The 20,000-nt window shown below is 54.9% G+C and overlaps 1 protein-coding gene across 1 annotated transcript in view; it reads left to right on the forward strand.

Annotated features, from left to right (window-relative positions):
- The window catches only part of LOC121303774 (E3 SUMO-protein ligase ZBED1-like), a 3,794-nt gene extending 1,417 nt beyond the window's left edge, over positions 1-2,377 (forward strand). The window contains exons 2-3 of the mRNA XM_041234551.1: positions 1-416; positions 527-2,377. The exon at positions 1-416 is cut by the window's left edge and continues 1 nt beyond it. Of these exons, the coding sequence (XP_041090485.1) occupies positions 21-416; positions 527-2,377 (2,247 nt within the window). The 5' untranslated portion in view covers positions 1-20. The remainder of the gene's footprint in view (positions 417-526) is intronic.
- Positions 2,378-20,000: the final 17,623 nt, after the last annotated feature.

Raw genomic sequence — 20,000 nt, forward strand, 5'->3', positions numbered from 1 at the left:
TACCCCCTGACTGCCCCGCAATGTCATTTCAGACGTACCCAGTGCCTGCCAGCAGCCTCAGCTCAGCTCTGAAGAGGAAGGGGGAGAGAGTGGGGGTGCCAGGGCTGGGGAGACCCCTGTACCCCGTCTCGGCAGACCGGCGCAAGTCCAAAGTGTGGCAGTATTACACGCAGCTGAGCGAGAGCCACGTGGAGTGCAACGTGTGCAAGAGGCAGCTCTCCTTCCACAACAGCACCACCACCATGCGGGAGCACCTGGTCCGGAAACACAGCATCCGGGACAGCCCCCCCCAGCACATCGGGGGGGGGCGCCCCCCTGCACGGGGTCCAAGGGGGCGTCGGGTCCAGTCGGATAGGGGCCCGGGGGAAGAGGAGGCGCGCCGCGTAGCCCACCGACCCAGGTCCCCCGCAGCCCAGGTCAAAGGGAGGTCGGCAGCAGCAACAAACGAGCCCGGATCCCAGACACAGCTACGGCCTCGACCAACACAGCCCCCCCGCTACCCCCTCCTCCCCCGGGGCCTCCCCAGGACTCCGGCAAGCGGGCAGGGCTGCTGTCCGAGCTCATCCTGGAGATGCTGTTCCGGGACCTGCACCCCGTCTCCGTGGTGGAGGAGAGGGGGTTCAGGCTGCTGCTGGGGTGCCTGGAGCCCTCGTTCCGGGCCCCGCCCCGCTCTCACCTCTCCGGGATGCTGTGGCACAGACATAGCGTGCAGCGGCAGCTTCTGCAGGGGTACCTGCGGGCCGGCGTGGGGCGGGGGGGGGCCGCAGTGCTGTGCACCGATCACTGGGGGGTGACGGGGAGCGGCAGGGGCTACCTGACCATCAGCATTCTCTTCGTGGATCGGGATTGGCGGCTGGCTAGATGTGTTCTGGAGACACGGCCGGCTCCAGAGCCCCAGCGGCTGAGGGACGCTCTGGGAGGGGCGCTGGCACAATTCGGCCTGCCCGAGAGCTCTGTCCTGGGGGTGGTCCTGGACAGGCCGGACCCTTCTCTGTCTCTCCGGTCCCCAGGGGGCCTGGCGGGCTGGCAGGGGCTGCCCTGCGCGGCGCTGTGGCTGGGGGAGTGTGTGGTGGAGGCTCTCTCTCTGGATCCCGTGCAGGAGGCGCTGGCAGCGGCCCGGGTCATCGTGACTCACTTCCAGCAGGAGCCCGGCAGAGCTGCTCTGCTGAACCCAGACGAGGCGGGAGCGGCGGGCAGCAGAGCTAGGCTCCCCCCCCTGGACCAGCCCGCTCGCTGGGTCACCACGCTGGCCATGTGCGACGGCTTGCTGGAGCTGCGCTGGGTGGTCAGCTCGGTGCTGGAGGGGGGGGGCAGCCCCCCTGTCCCCAATCTGGCGGATCAACAGTGGCGTCTCCTTCAGGAGCTGGTCCCGGCGCTCAGGACTGTCAGGCTGGCCGCCTCCTTCCTCAGCGAGGAGCCTAACGCCCCCGTCTCCGCCCTGCTGCCCTGCCTGCACGGGGTGGCCAGGCTGCTGGGCAGGCAGCTGGGGGAGTGCGGCTTGCAGGCGGCCCGGTCAGCCATCGGGAGGATGAGGGTAGCGATGCAGAAGCGTTGGAGGATTGGAGAGGGAGAGGAGGAGGAGGAGGAGGAGGAGGAGGAGATGCTGCACAGCCCCCTGGTCCTCAGCTCGTTCCTGGACCCCCGTTTCAAGGAGCTGAGGTTCCTGAGCCCAGACGCCAGGAGCCGGCTGCATGGGAGGGTGAAGGAGCTGCTGTCAGCGCAGAGGGAGGAGGGAGAGGAGAAAGAGGAGGAGGCGGGACAGGCTGAGGGAGCAGGAGGAGGAGGAGGAGAGAGCTCCCCGATGTCTTGCGTTTCCCCAGAGGGGCACGACTTGCAGGCTGGGGGGGAAGGCGAGGGCTGCAGGATCAGCATGGTGGTTGTTGGGGCGCACGGTAACAGTCAGGGGTCCCCTCCTCCTCCTCCCCCTCCCCCTCAGAGCGTCTACGATATCCTGCTGGGGGAGGATCCGACAGAGCGCATGCCGGAGATCCAGCAACAGCTGGAGAATTACATCGCCGAGCCCTTGTGCAAGCGCAGCTGCAGCCCGCTGGACTGGTGGCGCGGCAAGGAGCTCCGCTTCCCAGCGCTGGCCGGGCTGGCCCGCCGCTACCTCGCCATCCCCTCCACCGCCGTGCCCCCCGAGAGGGCCTTCGCCGCCCAGGAGAGCCCCGCCCTGCGCAGGAGGGCCACCGTGGCCCCAGAGCACTTGGACCAGATCCTGTTCCTGAACCAGAACTGCGATTTCATCGAGGGCCTCCGCGGAGGGGCCACGGGCGCGGTCGAGCGCAGGGGGGGCCAGGCCCACGCCAGGGAGACTCTCTATCAGTCGCTGGTGTCCTTCGAGAGCCAGGCCTGGCTGAGCGAAGACAGGGAGTGACACGCGCCCTCGCCACCTAGTGGAACAGAGCAGGACTGCGCATTTCACATTCACCAAACCGAAGGCTTAATCCTCCAGTTTCAAAAATAACAATGACGACATCGAACACAGTTTTCATTGTAAAAAGCGACAGGACTTTTGATTTGGAATTCGTTTGTTTCAGACTTCAAGATCGTCTTAAAAACTTTATCTATTTATTTTTTTTCTGGCTGTTTATTTTAGTGAAAGACTTCTAGCCAAAATGTTTGCCTTTTTGAATTTCACTTTATTTTACTGTTTCTAAATGCTCTTCAGCTGAACATTTCGTTTTTTATTTTTACTGATTTTAATCTTAACTGAGCCTGAAGCTAAAGAATGTGTTTCAAATCCTTCTACACTTTTAAAGGCTTGCTTGTGTTACCTTTTGCAGATTCACAAACAACATCCCCAGACCCTGAAACTGTACAGAAGGTACTGAATAAAAGATTACAAGATTGGGCTCCAGAAAGTCTTTAACGTTCTGGAGACCAGGTTCAGAATCCGTGCCTGCTTATCAATTCCTGTTCCATTGTAATCATTCCCAACACATCGCTGATCCCAACTGCACCCTGCAGCATTCTGTCACCACGAGCTACAAGGTGGAAACAACACAATGGTTTGAACTCAAGACCCTGTTTGTTTGCCAAGTCAGTCGGCTGCAAACGAACCAGCACAGCAATTGATCAGGTTTCTAAAATATCGACTCGAGTTCCTTCGCAGGAGTCGGGAAGTGATTTTACAAAAGGAACTGGAATTGATTCTGACCCTGGGGGCGACTCCACCGTGATGAGGTCTGGCTGTGTTATGTTGTTGTTGTTACTATTATGATGATGATTATTATTATTATTATTATTATTATTCAGTACGCTGCAGCCCAGTCTATTAATCTGTTAAAGAATCCAAACTTGTGTCTTTGAGCTCTGGACAGCCTGCATCAGCCTGATTCACAGTTTGAAGGGCTGCTGTTTTCATTTGCTGAATGAAGCTCACAAAACCTGGTCTCTGTGGTGTCAGACAGCACAAGGTCACTTTTATTTTTGCAAAGCTTCGTTTTAAGAGAAAAAAACAGCTAAATAAAAAAACAATCAAACAATGGATTCTCTGACCGTTTTTAATGATACATTTCAAACCCCGCTGAACAAAACAAAGCTCAAGTTATACAGATTGGCTACGCGGAACAGCAAAGAGGAGCCGTATAATCAAAGAGGTTTCAAAAAAATCATGTTAACAGCACAAAATGTTGGAAAAAAACCTCATATTCAAGGCACAACATCGTCGAGAGAGTGCTCAAGAGGACTTGGCTGTTTTTGGATCTAGGTTTGTGAAATTAACAGACGTCCTCTTAAAAAAAAAAAAAACAGGAGTTAATTAACAAAGAGCAGTGAGCCAGGCTGCTGTGCTCTCGTATCACAACACACGCCTCTATTAGAAACATCAAAGACAGCGCATCTGTACAGCCCTGACTACAACTACACTTCCCAGCATGCCTACTCCCCTGCAATGGTGAGGGATGCTGGGAGCTGTAGTTCTTTACCTGCAGTGAGCCAGGCTGCTGTGCTCTCGTATCACAACACACGCCTCTATTAGAAACATCAAAGACAGCGCATCTGTACAGCCCTGACTACAACTACACTTCCCAGTATGCCTACTCCCCTGCAATGGTGAGGGATGCTGGGAGCTGCAGTTCTTTACCTGCAGTGAGCCGGGCTGCTGTGCTCTCCTATCACAACACACGCCTCTATTAGAAACATCAAAGACAGTGAATCCGTACAGCCCTGACTACAACTACACTTCCCAGCATGCCTACTGCCCTGCAATGGTGAGGGATGCTGGGAGCTGTAGTTCTTTACCTGCAGTGAGCCGGGCTGCTGTGCTCTCCTATCACAACACACGCCTCTATTAGAAACATCATGCAAAGATGATACACAGTGAAATCAGTCCAGCCCTGACTACAACTACAATCACCCAGCATGCCTCTTAATATCAACACCTGCACTGTCACAAAGCTGAATGGGATGTCAATGGGAGCTGTTCCCAGTTCTTTACCTGCAGTGAGCTAATCGCAGTGCTGTGCTGCAGGAACAGGGAATTGCAATGAGTTAACAACAATGGGTTCATGAGAAAACACGCCTCTATTAGAAACATCATGCAAAGATGATACACAGTGAAATCAGTCCAGCCCTACGAACCCATCTTAAAATCACTCCTGGTCATTTCAAACTCTTAATATCAACACACTGAACTGTCACAAAGCTAGAATGGGAAGTCAATGGGGGAGGATGTTCCCAGAACGGCAATTATAATAAAATGTTGGTTCTTCTCATCACACTCTGAAATGTCATTTCTAATCGCAGTGCTGTGCTGCAGGAACAGGGAATTGCAATGAGTTAACAACAATGGGTTCATGAGAAAACAACTCTCTTCTAGTCTTTACAGCTATAGCGATATACATACATATATATATATGGGGACATATGGAAGACGCAAAATAATGCAGGACAACCTCATATGAGCCAGATGCCATTCCTCCTATATATAAAGCAATGGAAAACAAATGAAACAATTATTTCAATGAAAATATATTCATTGTGTGCCCAAAACTCCCCAGCTATTTTCAATATTTCCTGCAGTTGAAAGAAAATGGTGTTTGGGTTGGGTGATTGAGTTGGGAGACTGGGTTCGGGTTGGGTGACTGGGTTGGGGTTGGTGATTGGGTTGGGAGACTGGGTTGGGGTTGGTGATTGGGTTGGGTGACTGGGTTGGGGTTGGTGATTGGGTTGGGTGACTGGGTTGGGTTGGGTTGGGGTTGGTGACTGGGTTGGGTGACTGGGTTGGGTGGGTTGGGTGACTGGGTTGGGGTTGGGTGATTGGGTTGGGCGACTGGGTTGGGGTTGGGTGGGTTGGGTTGGGTGATTGGGTTGGGTGTTGGGTGATGGGGTTGGGTGATTGGGTTGGGTGATTGGGTTGGGTGACTGGGTTGGGGTTGGTGATTGGGTTGGGCGACTGGGTTGGGTGACTGGGTTGGGGTTGGGTGATTGAGTTGGGAGACTGGGTTCGGGTTGGGTGACTGGGTTGGGGTTGGGTGATTGGGTTGGGTGACTGGGTTGGGGTTGGTGATTGGGTTGGGTGACTGGGTTGGGGTTGGGTGATTGGGTTGGGCGACTGGGTTGGGTGACTGGGTTGGGGTTGGGTGATTGGGTTGGGTGACTGGGTTGGGGTTGGTGATTGGGTTGGGGTTGGGTGATTGGGTTGGGTGACTGGGTTGGGGTTGGTGATTGGGTTGGGCGACTGGGTTGGGGTTGGTGATTGGGTTGGGCGACTGGGTTGGGTGACTGGGTTGGGGTTAGGTGATTGGGTTGGGTGACTGGGTTGGGGTTGGGTGATTGGGTTGGGTGACTGGGTTGGGGTTGGTGATTGGGTTGGGTCATGGTGATGACCTGGGGGGTGTCCAGAGTCTCAGACAATGAAGGGAGTCCACATGAGCTCCAAACTGGAACACAACCCCTCCCCCTCCCCCATTAACTCAACCCACTCCTCCTTTAACCCCTCCCCCTTGTCCTTCAGCTCCTCCCCCACATTTAACCCCTTGTCCTTCAGCTCCTCCCCCTCCTCCGGGAAGCTTGGCTCCTCCCCCCGCAGTGGCGTCTCTCCGCAGTCGTGCTGGCGGTGACTCTTCATGTGGGCGTTCCGGCTCTTAATCTTCAGAAACACCCTGAACACACAGAGAGGGTCTGTTTAATACAGGAGCCGTCTGTAACACACACACACACAGAGAGGGTCTGTTTAATACAGGAGCCGTCCGTAACACACACACACACAGAGGGTCTGCTTAATACAGGAGCCATCCGTAACACACACACACACACAGAGGGTCTGCTTAATACAGGAGCCATCCGTAACACACACACACACAGAGGGTCTGCTTAATACAGGAGCCATCTGTAACACACACACACACAGAGGGTCTGCTTAATACAGGAGCCGTCTGTAACACACACACACACACAGAGGGTCTGTTTAATACAGGAGCCGTCTGTAACACACACACACACAGAGGGTCTGCTTAATACAGGGGCCGTCTGTAACACACACACACACAGAGGGTCTGTTTAATACAGGAGCCGTCTGTAACACACACACACACAGAGGGTCTGTTTAATACAGGAGCCGTCTGTAACACACACACACACAGAGGGTCTGCTTAATACAGGAGCCGTCTGTAACACACACACGCACACACAGAGCACCATGTACAGCACACACACACACACACACACACACACACACACACACCATGTACAGCACACACACAGAGCACCATGTACAGCACACACACACACACACACACACAGAGCACCATGTACAGCACACACACACACACACATATAAGTAGCTGAAAACTCAATGCTTTAATAAAGAGCTACAACATGACCCAGTATGACTGTGTTTTTAACTTAGAATTGAACTCAGCGGCTTCTCTCTGAGGACAAGAAACACCCTCACCTTCCACACTCCTTACAAGCGAACCCCACAGCACCCCTGCTGGCAGCCTGGTCCTCCTGCACCTGCAGGGCTGCCTTCCTGCGGGGCTGGGAGAGACCTCCCCTCTTACACACTGAGAGGCCAGCCTGAAACAACACACACACACGTGAGCAACGTGGGGAGCCAGGTCTGCACTACTCTTCATATTGAAAGGGAGGCAGCCACTGTGCTCTGGTCCTGTATTTAATATTGAAAGGGAGACGGTCACTGTGCTCTGGTCCTGTATTTAGTATTGAAAGGGAGACGGTCACTGTGCTCTGGTCCTGTATTTAGTATTGAAAGGGAGACGGTCACTGTGCTCTGGTCCTGTATTTAGTATTGAAAGGGAGACGGTCACTGTGCTCTGGTCCTGTATTTAGTATTGAAAGGGAGGCGGTCACTGTGCTCTGGTCCTGTATTTAGTATTGAAAGGGAGGCGGTCACTGTGCTCTGGTCCTGTATTTAGTATTGAAAGGGAGGCGGTCACTGTGCTCTGGTCCTGTATTTAATATTGAAAGGGAGGCGGTCACTGTGCTCTGGTCCTGTATTTAGTATTGAAAGGGAGGCGGTCACTGTGCTCTGGTCCTGTATTTAGTATTGAAAGGGAGGCGGTCACTGTGCTCTGGTCCTGTATTTAATATTGAAAGGGAGGCGGTCACTGTGCTCTGGTCCTGTATTTAGTATTGAAAGGGAGGCGGTCACTGTGCTCTGGTCCTGTATTTAGTATTGAAAGGGAGGCGGTCACTGTGCTCTGGTCCTGTATTTAGTATTGAAAGGGAGGCGGTCACTGTGCTCTGGTCCTGTATTTAATATTGAAAGGGAGGCGGTCACTGTGCTCTGGTCCTGTATTTAATATTGAAAGGGAGGCGGTCACTGTGCTCTGGTCCTGTATTTAATATTGAAAGGGAGGCGGTCACTGTGCTCTGGTCCTGTATTTAGTATTGAAAGGGAGACGGTCACTGTGCTCTGGTCCTGTATTTAGTATTGAAAGGGAGGCGGTCACTGTGCTCTGGTCCTGTATTTAGTATTGAAAGGGAGGTGGTCACTGTGCTCTGGTCCTGTATTTAGTATTGAAAGGGAGGCGGTCACTGTGCTCTGGTCCTGTATTTAGTATTGAAAGGGAGGCGGTCACTGTGCTCTGGTCCTGTATTTAATATTGAAAGGCTGCTGGTCGCTGTGTACAGTAACTAGGTGGACTGACCGGCTCCTGTCCTGAGTCTTGCTCCTCTGAATCGCGGCCAAGCTGAGAGAACTTCTTCTGCTTCTTCATGGTGTAGTAATACTCCACACACTGAGCCACTGTCTTACACTGGAGCTGGGAGACACGGGACACACACACTGAGCCACTGTCTTACACTGGAGCTGGGAGACACGGGACACACACACTGAGCCACTGTCTTACACTGGAGCTGGGAGACACGGGACACACACACTGAGCCACTGTCTTACACTGGAGCTGGGAGACACGGGACACACACACTGAGCCACTGTCTTACACTGGAGCTGGGAGACACGGGACACACACACTGAGCCACTGTCTTACACTGGAGCTGGGAGACACGGGACACACACACTGAGCCACTGTCTTACACTGGAGCTGGGAGACACGGGACACACACACTGAGCCACTGTCTTACACTGGAGCTGGGAGACACGGGACACACACACTGAGCCACTGTCTTACACTGGAGCTGGGAGACACGGGACACACACACTGAGCCACTGTCTTACACTGGAGCTGGGAGACACGGGACACACACACTGAGCCACTGTCTTACACTGGAGCTGGGAGACACGGGACACACACACTGAGCCACTGTCTTACACTGGAGCTGGGAGACACGGGACACACACACTGAGCCACTGTCTTACACTGGAGCTGGGAGACACGGGACACACACACTGAGCCACTGTCTTACACTGGAGCTGGGAGACACGGGACACACACACTGAGCCACTGTCTTACACTGGAGCTGGGAGACACGGGACACACACACTGAGCCACTGTCTTACACTGGAGCTGGGAGACACGGGACACACACACTGAGCCACTGTCTTACACTGGAGCTGGGAGACACGGGACACACACACTGAGCCACTGTCTTACACTGGAGCTGGGAGACACGGGACACACACACTGAGCCACTGTCTTACACTGGAGCTGGGAGACACGGGACACACACACTGAGCCACTGTCTTACACTGGAGCTGGGAGACACGGGACACACACACTGAGCCACTGTCTTACACTGGAGCTGGGAGACACGGGACACACACACTGAGCCACTGTCTTACACTGGAGCTGGGAGACACGGGACACACACACTGAGCCACTGTCTTACACTGGAGCTGGGAGACACGGGACACACACACTGAGCTGTCTCTGTGCTGTGGTTTTAGAATAGGAAGCTGTTCTAAGGCTAGTGCAGTGCAATGGGTTTGTTAGGCAGTGCTGTGCTGCTGGCTCCTACCTCTCTCTGAATGCAATGGAAGTCTTTGCCATGCTTAGACAGAGCCTTCTGAAACAGAGTCCTCTCGTGGGGAGTCCAGAGATCTGAGCCTGGTGGAGAGGGGAGGGGGGCTGAGTATTACATCACCCACAATTGGAGAATATTTAGGAACACTACACAGAAACGTCTACACAAAATGAATGAGTCCAGCAGCGTGAGACTCGGTTTCGGGTAGTGTTGGGGTTCGGGAGGAGTACCTGCGTAGTGGTAGTTCCGCAAGGGGTGCTCTGGGGGGCGCTGGGGTCCTGTGAACAGGAGAGTCTTCAGGGCAGACTGGAGGGAGACAAGACAGCCACCAGGAACACAGATTAGATGACCTTTACTATTATTATTATTATTATTATTGCTGTCCTTCCCTCACCTTTACAACTGAAGTGTGGCAGGGACTGGCCATCGATGGGCACTCGATTGCAAAGGTGAGGGAAGGACATATTTTCTCGTTTCGAAACCAGGACGTTAACGAAGGGCTTTACTGCATACCTGCCCATCAGTACTTCTGAAAGGCATGCCTAATGCTTCTTGATATTACTCTTAATATTAATATTATTATTTGATTCATCATATTGTTCTCACCAACACGTCGCCTTCTGCTTCATGCAGGCAGTGCAGTGCCAACTCTGTGTTAGCGCCCCCTCCTGGCAGCGCGCTGGAACACCCCACACTCAGCAGCTCCTCCACTGCGAGAGAAGACAGACAGACACCTCGGAGAGTGAGTGAGCGAGCACAGTATACAGGCTTTCATTGGCCATTCAAACTGCCTTCCACACTGCAGCCCAGCACGCACTTGCTTTCCTTCTCTAACCACTCTCCCCCTCACCCCTGCTCTGTGTGTCTCTGTTCTCAGCCAGGTCTCTCCCTCACCCCTGCTCTGTGCGTCTCTATTCTCAGCCAGGTCTCCCCCTCACCCCTGCTCTGTGTGTCTCTGTTCTCAGCCAGGTCTCTCCCTCACCCCTGCTCTGTGCGTCTCTGTTCTCAGCCAGGTCTCCCCCTCACCCCTGCTCTGTGTGTCTCTGTTCTCAGCCAGGTCTCTCCCTCACCCCTGCTCTGTGTGGATCTGTTCTCAGCCAGGTCTCCCCCTCACCCCTGCTCTGTGCGTCTCTGTTCTCAGCCAGGTCTCCCCCTCACCCCTGCTCTGTGTGTCTCTGTTCTCAGCCAGGTCTCCCCCTCACCCCTGCTCTGTGTGTCTCTGTTCTCAGCCAGGTCTCCCCCTCACCCCTGCTCTGTGTGTCTCTGTTCTCAGCCAGGTCTCCCCCTCACCCCTGCTCTGTGTGTCTCTGTTCTCAGCCAGGTCTCCCCCTCACCCCTGCTCTGTCTGTCTCTGTTCTCAGCCAGGTCTCTCCCTCACCCCTGCTCTGTGTGTCTCTGTTCTCAGCCAGGTCTCTCCCTCAACCCTGCTCTGTGTGTCTCTGTTCTCAGCCAGGTCTCTCCCTCAACCCTGCTCTGTGTGTCTCTGTTCTCAGCCAGGTCTCTCCCTCACCCCTGCTCTGTGTGTCTCTGTTCTCAGCCAGGTCTCCCCAGGGCTCCCACACAAGGCTGGCTCTGTGCTCCTCACTCTGGGCCAACGCCTCTTCTCGGAGAGGGGGGATCACAGCCTGGAACCGGGGCCCAATATTAATGCATCTGGGAGGAAACATAGAGCGCTACTCTCAACACTGCAGAGCTGTATAGAGGTCTATAGGAAAGAGAACTCCACTCTCAACACTGTAGAGCTGTATAGAGATCTATAGGAAAGAGAACTCCACTCTCAACACTGCAGAGCTGTATAGAGGTCTATAGGAAAGAGAACTCCACTCTCAACACTGCAGAGCTGTATAGAGGTCTATAGGAAAGAGAACTCCACTCTCAACACTGCAGAGCTGTATAGAGGTCTATAGGAAAGAGAGCTCCACTCTCAACACTGCAGAGCTGTATAGAGGTCTATAGGAAAGAGAACTCCACTCTCAACACTGCAGAGCTGTACAGAGGCCTATAGGAAAGAGATCTCCACTCTCAACACTGCAGAGCTGTATAGAGGTCTATAGGAAAGAGATCTCCACTCTCAACACTGCAGAGCTGTACAGAGGCCTATAGGAAAGAGATCTCCACTCTCAACACTGCAGAGCTGTATAGAGGTCTATAGGAAAGAGATCTCCACTCTCAACACTGCAGAGCTGTATAGAGGTCTATAGGAAAGAGAACTCCACTCTCAACACTGCAGAGCTGTATAGAGGTCTATAGGAAAGAGATCTCCACTCTCAACACTGCAGAGCTGTATAGAGGTCTATAGGAAAGAGAACTCCACTCTCAACACTGCAGAGCTGTATAGAGGTCTATAGGAAAGAGATCTCCACTCTCAACACTGCAGAGCTGTATAGAGGTCTATAGGAAAGAGATCTCCACTCTCAACACTGCAGAGCTGTATAGAGGTCTATAGGAAAGAACTCCACTCTCAACACTGCAGAGCTGTATAGAGGTCTATAGGAAAGAGAACTTGGGTTTATTTTTGCCATACTCACGGCTCAATGGTGACCACGGTGTCATCCATCATAAGGGAAATGCCATGGACGACATCTGAGGAGAGGAACAGACAGTCAGCCCCCTCAGTGCCTGCACAGCATTCACCCTGGCCAAACTGAGACTGCTGGACTGAGGGGACTTCCAATAACACTGATGAAGGCACTGGAGCCCGAACGCTGCTCTGCTTGACTCAGTTTAGTTTCAGTAACACTGATGAAGGCACTAGAGCCCAAACGCTGCTCTGCTTGACTCAGTTTAGTTTCAGTAACACTGATGAAGGCACTAGAGCCCAAACGCTGCTCTGCTTGACTCAGTTTAGTTTCAGTAACACTGATGAAGGCACTGGAGCCCGAACGCTGCTCTGCTGGACTCGGTCTCTTCTCGTTTCTCTTGTGGTTTCAGTAATGAGGCTCATTTCCTTACCTAGCTTGGCAGTGTAGGTGCCGGTGGCTGACAGGCTGGGTGGGGCCTGATGCACGGTGCTAAAATAGAGTCCTGTGCCCGGGCGGAGGGGGCTAAGCATGGGCGGGGGGGTGTAGGAGACGGGAGACTGCCCCCCGGGGTTCAGCAGATGGCTGGTGAGGTAGACTGGCGAGTGCAGCTGTGAGGGGTACAGCCCACCCCGGGTCCCAACAAGAGGGGGCGTGAAGAGGGTCTTCACAAACTCCAACTTCTTCTTAGACTTGCTGGTGCCTTTGGGTCTGCACACCTGAAAGAAGAGAAAGGAGAGGAAAGAGAGGGGAGGGAGAGTGGAGACGGAGAGCAGGGAGGGAGGGGGAGGAGGAGAGAGGAGGGAGAGTGCAGATGGGGAGGAGGCAGAGGAAAGGGGAAGGAGAGTGGTGGGAGAGTGGAGGGGGGGAGGAGAGAGGAGGGGGAGAGAGAAAGGGGAAGGAGAGTGGGGGGAGAGTGGAGGGAGGAGAGGGGAGGGAGAGTGGAGGGGGAAGGAGAGGAAAGGGAGAGAGGAGGGAGAGGAAAGAGGAGGGAGAGGGGGAAGGGGAGGAGGGCAGGGAGAGTGGAGAGAGGGAGCAGGGAGAGGGAGGAAGAGAGTGAGGAGATAACAATGTCCTGTCTCTACACATGCTATACTTGTCTCAGTGTGAGTGTGCTTCTCAGAGCTGGCTCACCCTGCACGCTAGCTGCTGTGCTGTGGTCAAGCTGTGCTCACACTGACCCGGTCCAGCTCGGTCCTGCTGACCCAGATCCACCGGCACCGACACCGGCATCACCAGAGGGGAGTGCACCAGCTGGTCCAGCGAGGGACACCACTGTCCAGCCCTGTCCCCCTCGCCATCGCAGCCCTGGGAGACATGGAGAGACAGTGAGTGCATGAGAGCCTCCTAGGGTATCTGTGAGAAGGTGTTTTTGAAGCCTTGGCTGATGAGGTGGAGGGCAGTGTGGGTGTCAGCTCTCTCTAGGGGCTGGAGAGGGGGGGTGTTACCTGGTTAGGCAGCGCTGCTCCAGGAGGGACTGCCATAGTCTTCACACAGGGAGCCTCGCTCACCCCAGCCCAGCTCCCCTTCTCCTCACCGCCCCCCAACGCTGCACTTACACACCCCCTGCAGGAGAAACACACACAATGTTCAACACAATGGCTTCAATAGAAACACTGAAAGAAACTTAATAGATTCAATGGCAAGTGTTTCCAGTAGAAGTCTCTCTCAGTGTCTTCAGTGTCAATTCAATGGCAAGTGTTTCCAGTAGAAGTCTTTCTCAGTGTCTTCAGTGTCAATTCAATGGCAAGTGTTTCCAGTAGAAGTCTCTCTCAGTGTGTTCAGTGGTAGTCACAGCTGTGTTTTGATTGGTGTGTTTTCAGTGATGTCTGTGTGGCCCTGCTTCATACTCTCCCTACCTCTCTCCTGAAGCTGCCCGCTCCCCGGTGCTGGGAAAGATCTGCTCTTCCTGTGGATTAGAGACGGAACAGTGAGGCTCCAGCAGAGACAGTGAGTGGCCTGAACCCTCAGAGAATAACACTGGGACCCCTAAACACACCTACCACAGTAACACAGCACAGTGTGATACAGCACAAGCATGGTATAGCATAGGCAAGCACAGAGAGGTGTGGTAAAGTATAGGGAAGCATTGTAAAGCACAGAGAGGTCTGGTAAAGCATAGGGAAGCATTGTAAAGCACAGAGAGGTCTGGTAAAGCATAGGGAAGCATTGTAAAGCACAGAGAGGTCTGGTAAAGCATAGGGAAGCATTGTAAAGCACAGAGAGGTCTGGTAAAGCATAGGGAAGCATTGTAAAGCACAGAGAGGTCTGGTAAAGCATAGGGAAGCATTGTAAAGCAGAGAGGTCTGGTAAAGCATAGGGAAGCATTGTAAAGCACAGAGAGGTCTGGTAAAGCATAGGGAAGCATTGTAAAGCACAGAGAGGTCTGGTAAAGCATAGGGAAGCATTGTAAAGCACAGAGAGGTCTGGTAAAGCACAGGGAAGCATTGTAAAGCACAGAGAGGTCTGGTAAAGCATAGGGAAGCATTGTAAAGCACAGAGAGGTCTGGTAAAGTACAGGGAAGCATTGTAAAGCACAGAGAGGTCTGGTAAAGCATAGGGAAGCATTGTAAAGCACAGAGAGGTCTGGAAAGCATATTAAGAAATAGGACTGATCAGGGTGCAAACTTTTTAAAAAGGAAAACTGTGTTACTAAAAAGCAAAAAGAAAACTAACCACCATCTCTCTCTGCCATTACAACCGCTCCCCAGCACACAGTGACTCACGTGCAGTACCTGTACAGAGAGGCAGGAGGTGCTGTTGCTGGTGCTGTCGGTAGCTGGGATTCTGTCAGTGCTGAAGGACGCCATGGCAACCTGACTCGGGGAGACCAGGCATGCAGGGTCCAGGGGGCGCAGACGCTGTCTCCGGGGGGGGGCAGAGGAGGCTTTACCGGGGAAAGATAGGGACAGGGAAGGAGGGACGGAGTAGGGCTGAGGCTTACTGTTCCTCTCCCTCCTCCTCACCTCTGCTTTCAGGCTGGGCGCCCTCGTGTGGCCAGGGGCGGTACTGGCAGAGAAAGGAGGGAGGGAGGGCTGGAGGAAAGGAGGCAGGGCAGGGGGGCTGAAGGAGGCAAGGCAAGGGGGAGCGGGCTGGCTTTCCAGATTGGTGAAGGGATCGAGAATGGGGAAGGGGGGTAAGGCTATGGTAGCGCCCCCCTGTGGTGGCCCAGGGAGCTGCTCCTGCTGGTTCCTGTTGCCCAGCACCTGCTGCAGAAGCGAAGTGGCTTGGTTTTGTTTGTGGGTCAGTTGGAGGTACCCCGCCAGCCCCGAGGGGCCCACAGCCAGGGACGGAGGCCCCTGACTGGAGCAGCAGGGCAAGAAGTCCTCCTGCAGCTTCACAAGCTCCGGGAGAAAGCTGGACAGCTCCTGTCCAAGCTCCCTGTCCGAGCAGCCCTGCTCTCCAGTGTCGAGGAAGCTATGAGCTGGGGAGAGGGAAGGGAATACGGGCAGGGGCTCCAGTCCTGGTGACTGGACAGAGCTAGAAGAAAGAAGGGTAGTGCGCATGGGTGGAAGGGGGAGAGGGTCAGGGAAACTAATCCCAAAGGAGAATGAGGTGGAAGACACTGCAGTACTGGGAGCAGTCGCGCTCTCATACTGGTTCGGCGGATTGGGGAACTCAGGCATCTCGTACCCTTGCCCCACTGCTGGCACAGACTGGCTGGTGAATTTGCCGCAGTGCTGGTTCGGACTGGGAGGCTGGGGAGCTGGCCAGTTAGGGTTGCTGGTTTCAGTGGTCCGGGACTGCAGGTTCAGCCCCCCCGCCCCGCCATGCTGGATGCTGCAGTGCCGCAGCAGGAAGCGCACGTCAGAGTAGCTCCTGGTGCAGCCCGGCTGGGGGCACAGGAAGGGCTTCGTACGATGGTGAGTCTGCAAGTGAACAGAGCTGGGGAGAGAGGGACAGAGCGTGGGTAAATTACTGGAGAGCTGGGGAGAGAGCATGGGTAAATTACTGGAGAGCTAAGGAGAGAAGGAGAGAGCGTGGGTAAATTACTGGAGAGCTGGGGAGAGAGGGAGAGAGCGTGGGTAAATTACTGGAGAGCTGGGGAGAGAGCGTGGGTAAATTACTGGAGAGCTGGGGAGAGAGGGAGAGAGCGTGGGTAAATTACTGGAGAGCTGGGGAGAGAGGGAGAGAGCGTGGGTAAATTACTGGAGAGCTGGGGAGAGAGCGTGGGTAAATTACTGGAGAGCTAAGGAGAGAGGGAGAGAGCGTGGGTAAATTACTGGAGAGCTACGGAGAGAGGGAGACAGCGTGGGTAAATTACTGGAGAGCTGGGGAGAGAGGGAGAGAGCGTGGGTAAATTACTGGAGAGCTGGGGAGAGAGGGAGAGAGCGTGGGTAAATTACTGGAGAGCTGGGGAGAGAGGGAGAGAGCGTGGGTAAATTACTGGAGAGCTGGGGAGAGAGGGAGAGAGCGTGGGTAAATTACTGGAGAGCTGGGGAGAGAGGGAGAGAGCGTGGGTAAATTACTGGAGAGCTGGGGAGAGAGGGAGAGAGCGTGGGTAAATTACTGGAGAGCTGGGGAGAGAGGGAGAGAGCGTGGGTAAATTACTGGAGAGCTGGGGAGAGAGGGAGAGAGCGTGGGTAAATTACTGGAGAGCTGGGGAGAGAGGGAGAGAGCGTGGGTAAATTACTGGAGAGCTGGGGAGAGAGGGAGAGAGCGTGGGTAAATTACTGGAGAGCTGGGGAGAGAGGGAGAGAGCGTGGGTAAATTACTGGAGAGCTGGGGAGAGAGGGAGAGAGCGTGGGTAAATTACTGGAGAGCTGGGGAGAGAGGGAGAGAGCGTGGGTAAATTACTGGAGAGCTGGGGAGAGAGGGAGAGAGCGTGGGTAAATTACTGGAGAGCTGGGGAGAGAGGGAGAGAGCGTGGGTAAATTACTGGAGAGCTGGGGAGAGAGGGAGAGAGCGTGGGTAAATTACTGGAGAGCTGGGGAGAGAGGGAGAGAGCGTGGGTAAATTACTGGAGAGCTGGGGAGAGAGGGAGAGAGCGTGGGTAAATTACTGGAGAGCTGGGGAGAGAGGGAGAGAGCGTGGGTAAATTACTGGAGAGCTGGGGAGAGAGGGAGAGAGCGTGGGTAAATTACTGGAGAGCTGGGGAGAGAGGGAGAGAGCGTGGGTAAATTACTGGAGAGCTGGGGAGAGAGGGAGAGAGCGTGGGTAAATTACTGGAGAGCTGGGGAGAGAGGGAGAGAGCGTGGGTAAATTACTGGAGAGCTGGGGAGAGAGGGAGAGAGCGTGGGTAAATTACTGGAGAGCTGGGGAGAGAGGGAGAGAGCGTGGGTAAATTACTGGAGAGCTGGGGAGAGAGGGAGAGAGCGTGGGTAAATTACTGGAGAGCTGGGGAGAGAGGGAGAGAGCGTGGGTAAATTACTGGAGAGCTGGGGAGAGAGGGAGAGAGCGTGGGTAAATTACTGGAGAGCTGGGGAGAGAGGGAGAGAGCGTGGGTAAATTACTGGAGAGCTGGGGAGAGAGGGAGAGAGCGTGGGTAAATTACTGGAGAGCTGGGGAGAGAGGGAGAGAGCGTGGGTAAATTACTGGAGAGCTGGGGAGAGAGGGAGAGAGCGTGGGTAAATTACTGGAGAGCTGGGGAGAGAGGGAGAGAGCGTGGGTAAATTACTGGAGAGCTGGGGAGAGAGGGAGAGAGCGTGGGTAAATTACTGGAGAGCTGGGGAGAGAGGGAGAGAGCGTGGGTAAATTACTGGAGAGCTGGGGAGAGAGGGAGAGAGCGTGGGTAAATTACTGGAGAGCTGGGGAGAGAGGGAGAGAGCGTGGGTAAATTACTGGAGAGCTGGGGAGAGAGGGAGAGAGCGTGGGTAAATTACTGGAGAGCTGGGGAGAGAGGGAGAGAGCGTGGGTAAATTACTGGAGAGCTGGGGAGAGAGGGAGAGAGCGTGGGTAAATTACTGGAGAGCTGGGGAGAGAGGGAGAGAGCGTGGGTAAATTACTGGAGAGCTGGGGAGAGAGGGAGAGAGCGTGGGTAAATTACTGGAGAGCTGGGGAGAGAGGGAGAGAGCGTGGGTAAATTTCTGGAGAGCTGGGGAGAGAGGGAGAGAGCGTGGGTAAATTTCTGGAGAGCTGGGGAGAGAGGGAGAGAGCGTGGGTAAATTACTGGAGAGCTGGGGAGAGAGGGAGAGAGCGTGGGTAAATTACTGGAGAGCTGGGGAGAGAGGGAGAGAGCGCATGGGTACAGAGAGCGGAAATTTCGCTGGACAGCTGGGGGAGGAGAGGAGAGAGCGTGGGTGCGTCACGACTACTTGGGAGAGCTGCTGCAGACATGACCGCAGTGGGTCTGTGCTGGGGGCTGTGTGTGAGGGAGGGGTCGAACTTGGGGAGAGACGCGGAGACGAGGGGTCGGGAGGAGCGCGGGTACATTACGGATGGCCATGTTAAAGGGTCCTGAACCCTCTCTTGCTGCAGACACTGGCAGCAGTGTGGTCTGGAGGGCTGTGTGGAGGAGGGGTCAGGGGTAGTGAGGGGGGGGGGGGGGAGCGGGGAGTCTTACAGGTGGTCCTGTCTCTTGAACCTCCTTGCTGCAGACCTGGAAGCAGTGTGGTCTGTGCTGGCTGTGTGTGCTCTCTTACAGGGTGGTCCTGTCTCTTGAACCTCTTGCTGCAGACCTGGCAGCAGTGTGGTCTGTGCTGGCTGTGTGTGAGGAGGTGTCAGTGTACTTGTTGCAGAGGACTGGGAGAACAGTGTGGTCGTCCCACCCACTCGCCCCCCCAGCCCCCGCTCTCTTACAGGTGGTCCTGTCTCTTGAACCTCTTGCTGCAGACCTGGCAGCAGTGTGGTCTGTGCTGGCTGTGTGTGAGGAGGGGTCAGTGTGGCAGCAGTGTGGCTGTGGCCACCCCCAGGGTGTCAGGGAGGGGGGGGTGGGGGGGGGGGGGGGGAGGGGGGGGGGGGCTGGGGTGGAGGCAGGGGGTCCTGTCTCTTGAACCTCTTGCTGCAGACCTGGCAGCAGTGTGGTCTGTGCTGGCTGTGTGTGAGGAGGGGTCATCACTCCCCCCACACAGGGGGGGGGTGGGGGGGGGGGGTGGGGCTCTCTTACAGGTGGTCCTGTCTCTTGAACCTCTTGCTGCAGACCTGGCAGCAGTGTGGTCTGTGCTGGCTGTGTGTGAGGAGGTGTTTGTTCAGGCTGCTGCTGCTGGTGAAATGCTTTTCACATAGACAGCACTCCTGCTGGGGGGGTGAGAGGGCCTTCTCTCCCCGCACAGGCACTGCGCTGGACACCCCCGGAGAATCCTCCACACAGGGGACACACACAGGGGCCGGAGCCAGGCAGCTGGGGCCCAGACCTGAAAGACAGAGAGAGGAGTTACTGGGATATACAGACACAAGAAACCATAGACACAGTCTCACACACGCACACACACACACACACACTGACACACACATACACACACACACACTGACACACACATACACACACACACACTGACACACACACTCACACACTCTCCCTCACACGCACACTCTTACCCATGCACTCACAGTGACACACTCCCTCCCTCTTCCTCTCTGTGACACACTCCCTCCCTCTCAGTGACACACTCCCTCTCTCAGTGACACACTCCCTCCCTCTCCCTCCCTCTCACAGTGACACACTCCCTCTCTCTGTGACACACTCCCTCCCTCTCCCTCTCTCACAGTGACACACTCCCTCCTTCTCCCTCCTTCTCACAGTGACACACTCAACTCTGACACACTCCCAGACCACTCCCTCTCTCTCTCTGGACACACTCCACTCCCTCTCCCTCTCTGTGACCCCTTACTCCTTCTTGTCCCTCGCTATCAGAGGACACACTCACTCCAGGTACCGCTCAGGTCTCAGTGACACACTCCCTCCCTCCCTCTCTCTCTCAGTGACACACTCCCTCCCTCTCCCTCTCAGTGACACACTCCCTCTTTCTCCCTCTCTCACAGTGACACACTCCCTCCCTCTCCCTCTCTCTTTCAGTGACACACTCCCTCCCTCTCCCTCACAGTGACACACTCCCTCCCTCTTCCTCTCTCTCAGTGACACACTCCCTCCCTCTCCTTCTCTCTTTCAGTGACACACTCCCTCCCTCTCCCTCACAGTGACACACTCCC

This window comes from Polyodon spathula, chromosome 35 (assembly GCF_017654505.1).
Source record: "Polyodon spathula isolate WHYD16114869_AA chromosome 35, ASM1765450v1, whole genome shotgun sequence".
In the NCBI taxonomy this organism is placed as follows: Eukaryota; Metazoa; Chordata; class Actinopteri; order Acipenseriformes; family Polyodontidae; genus Polyodon; species Polyodon spathula.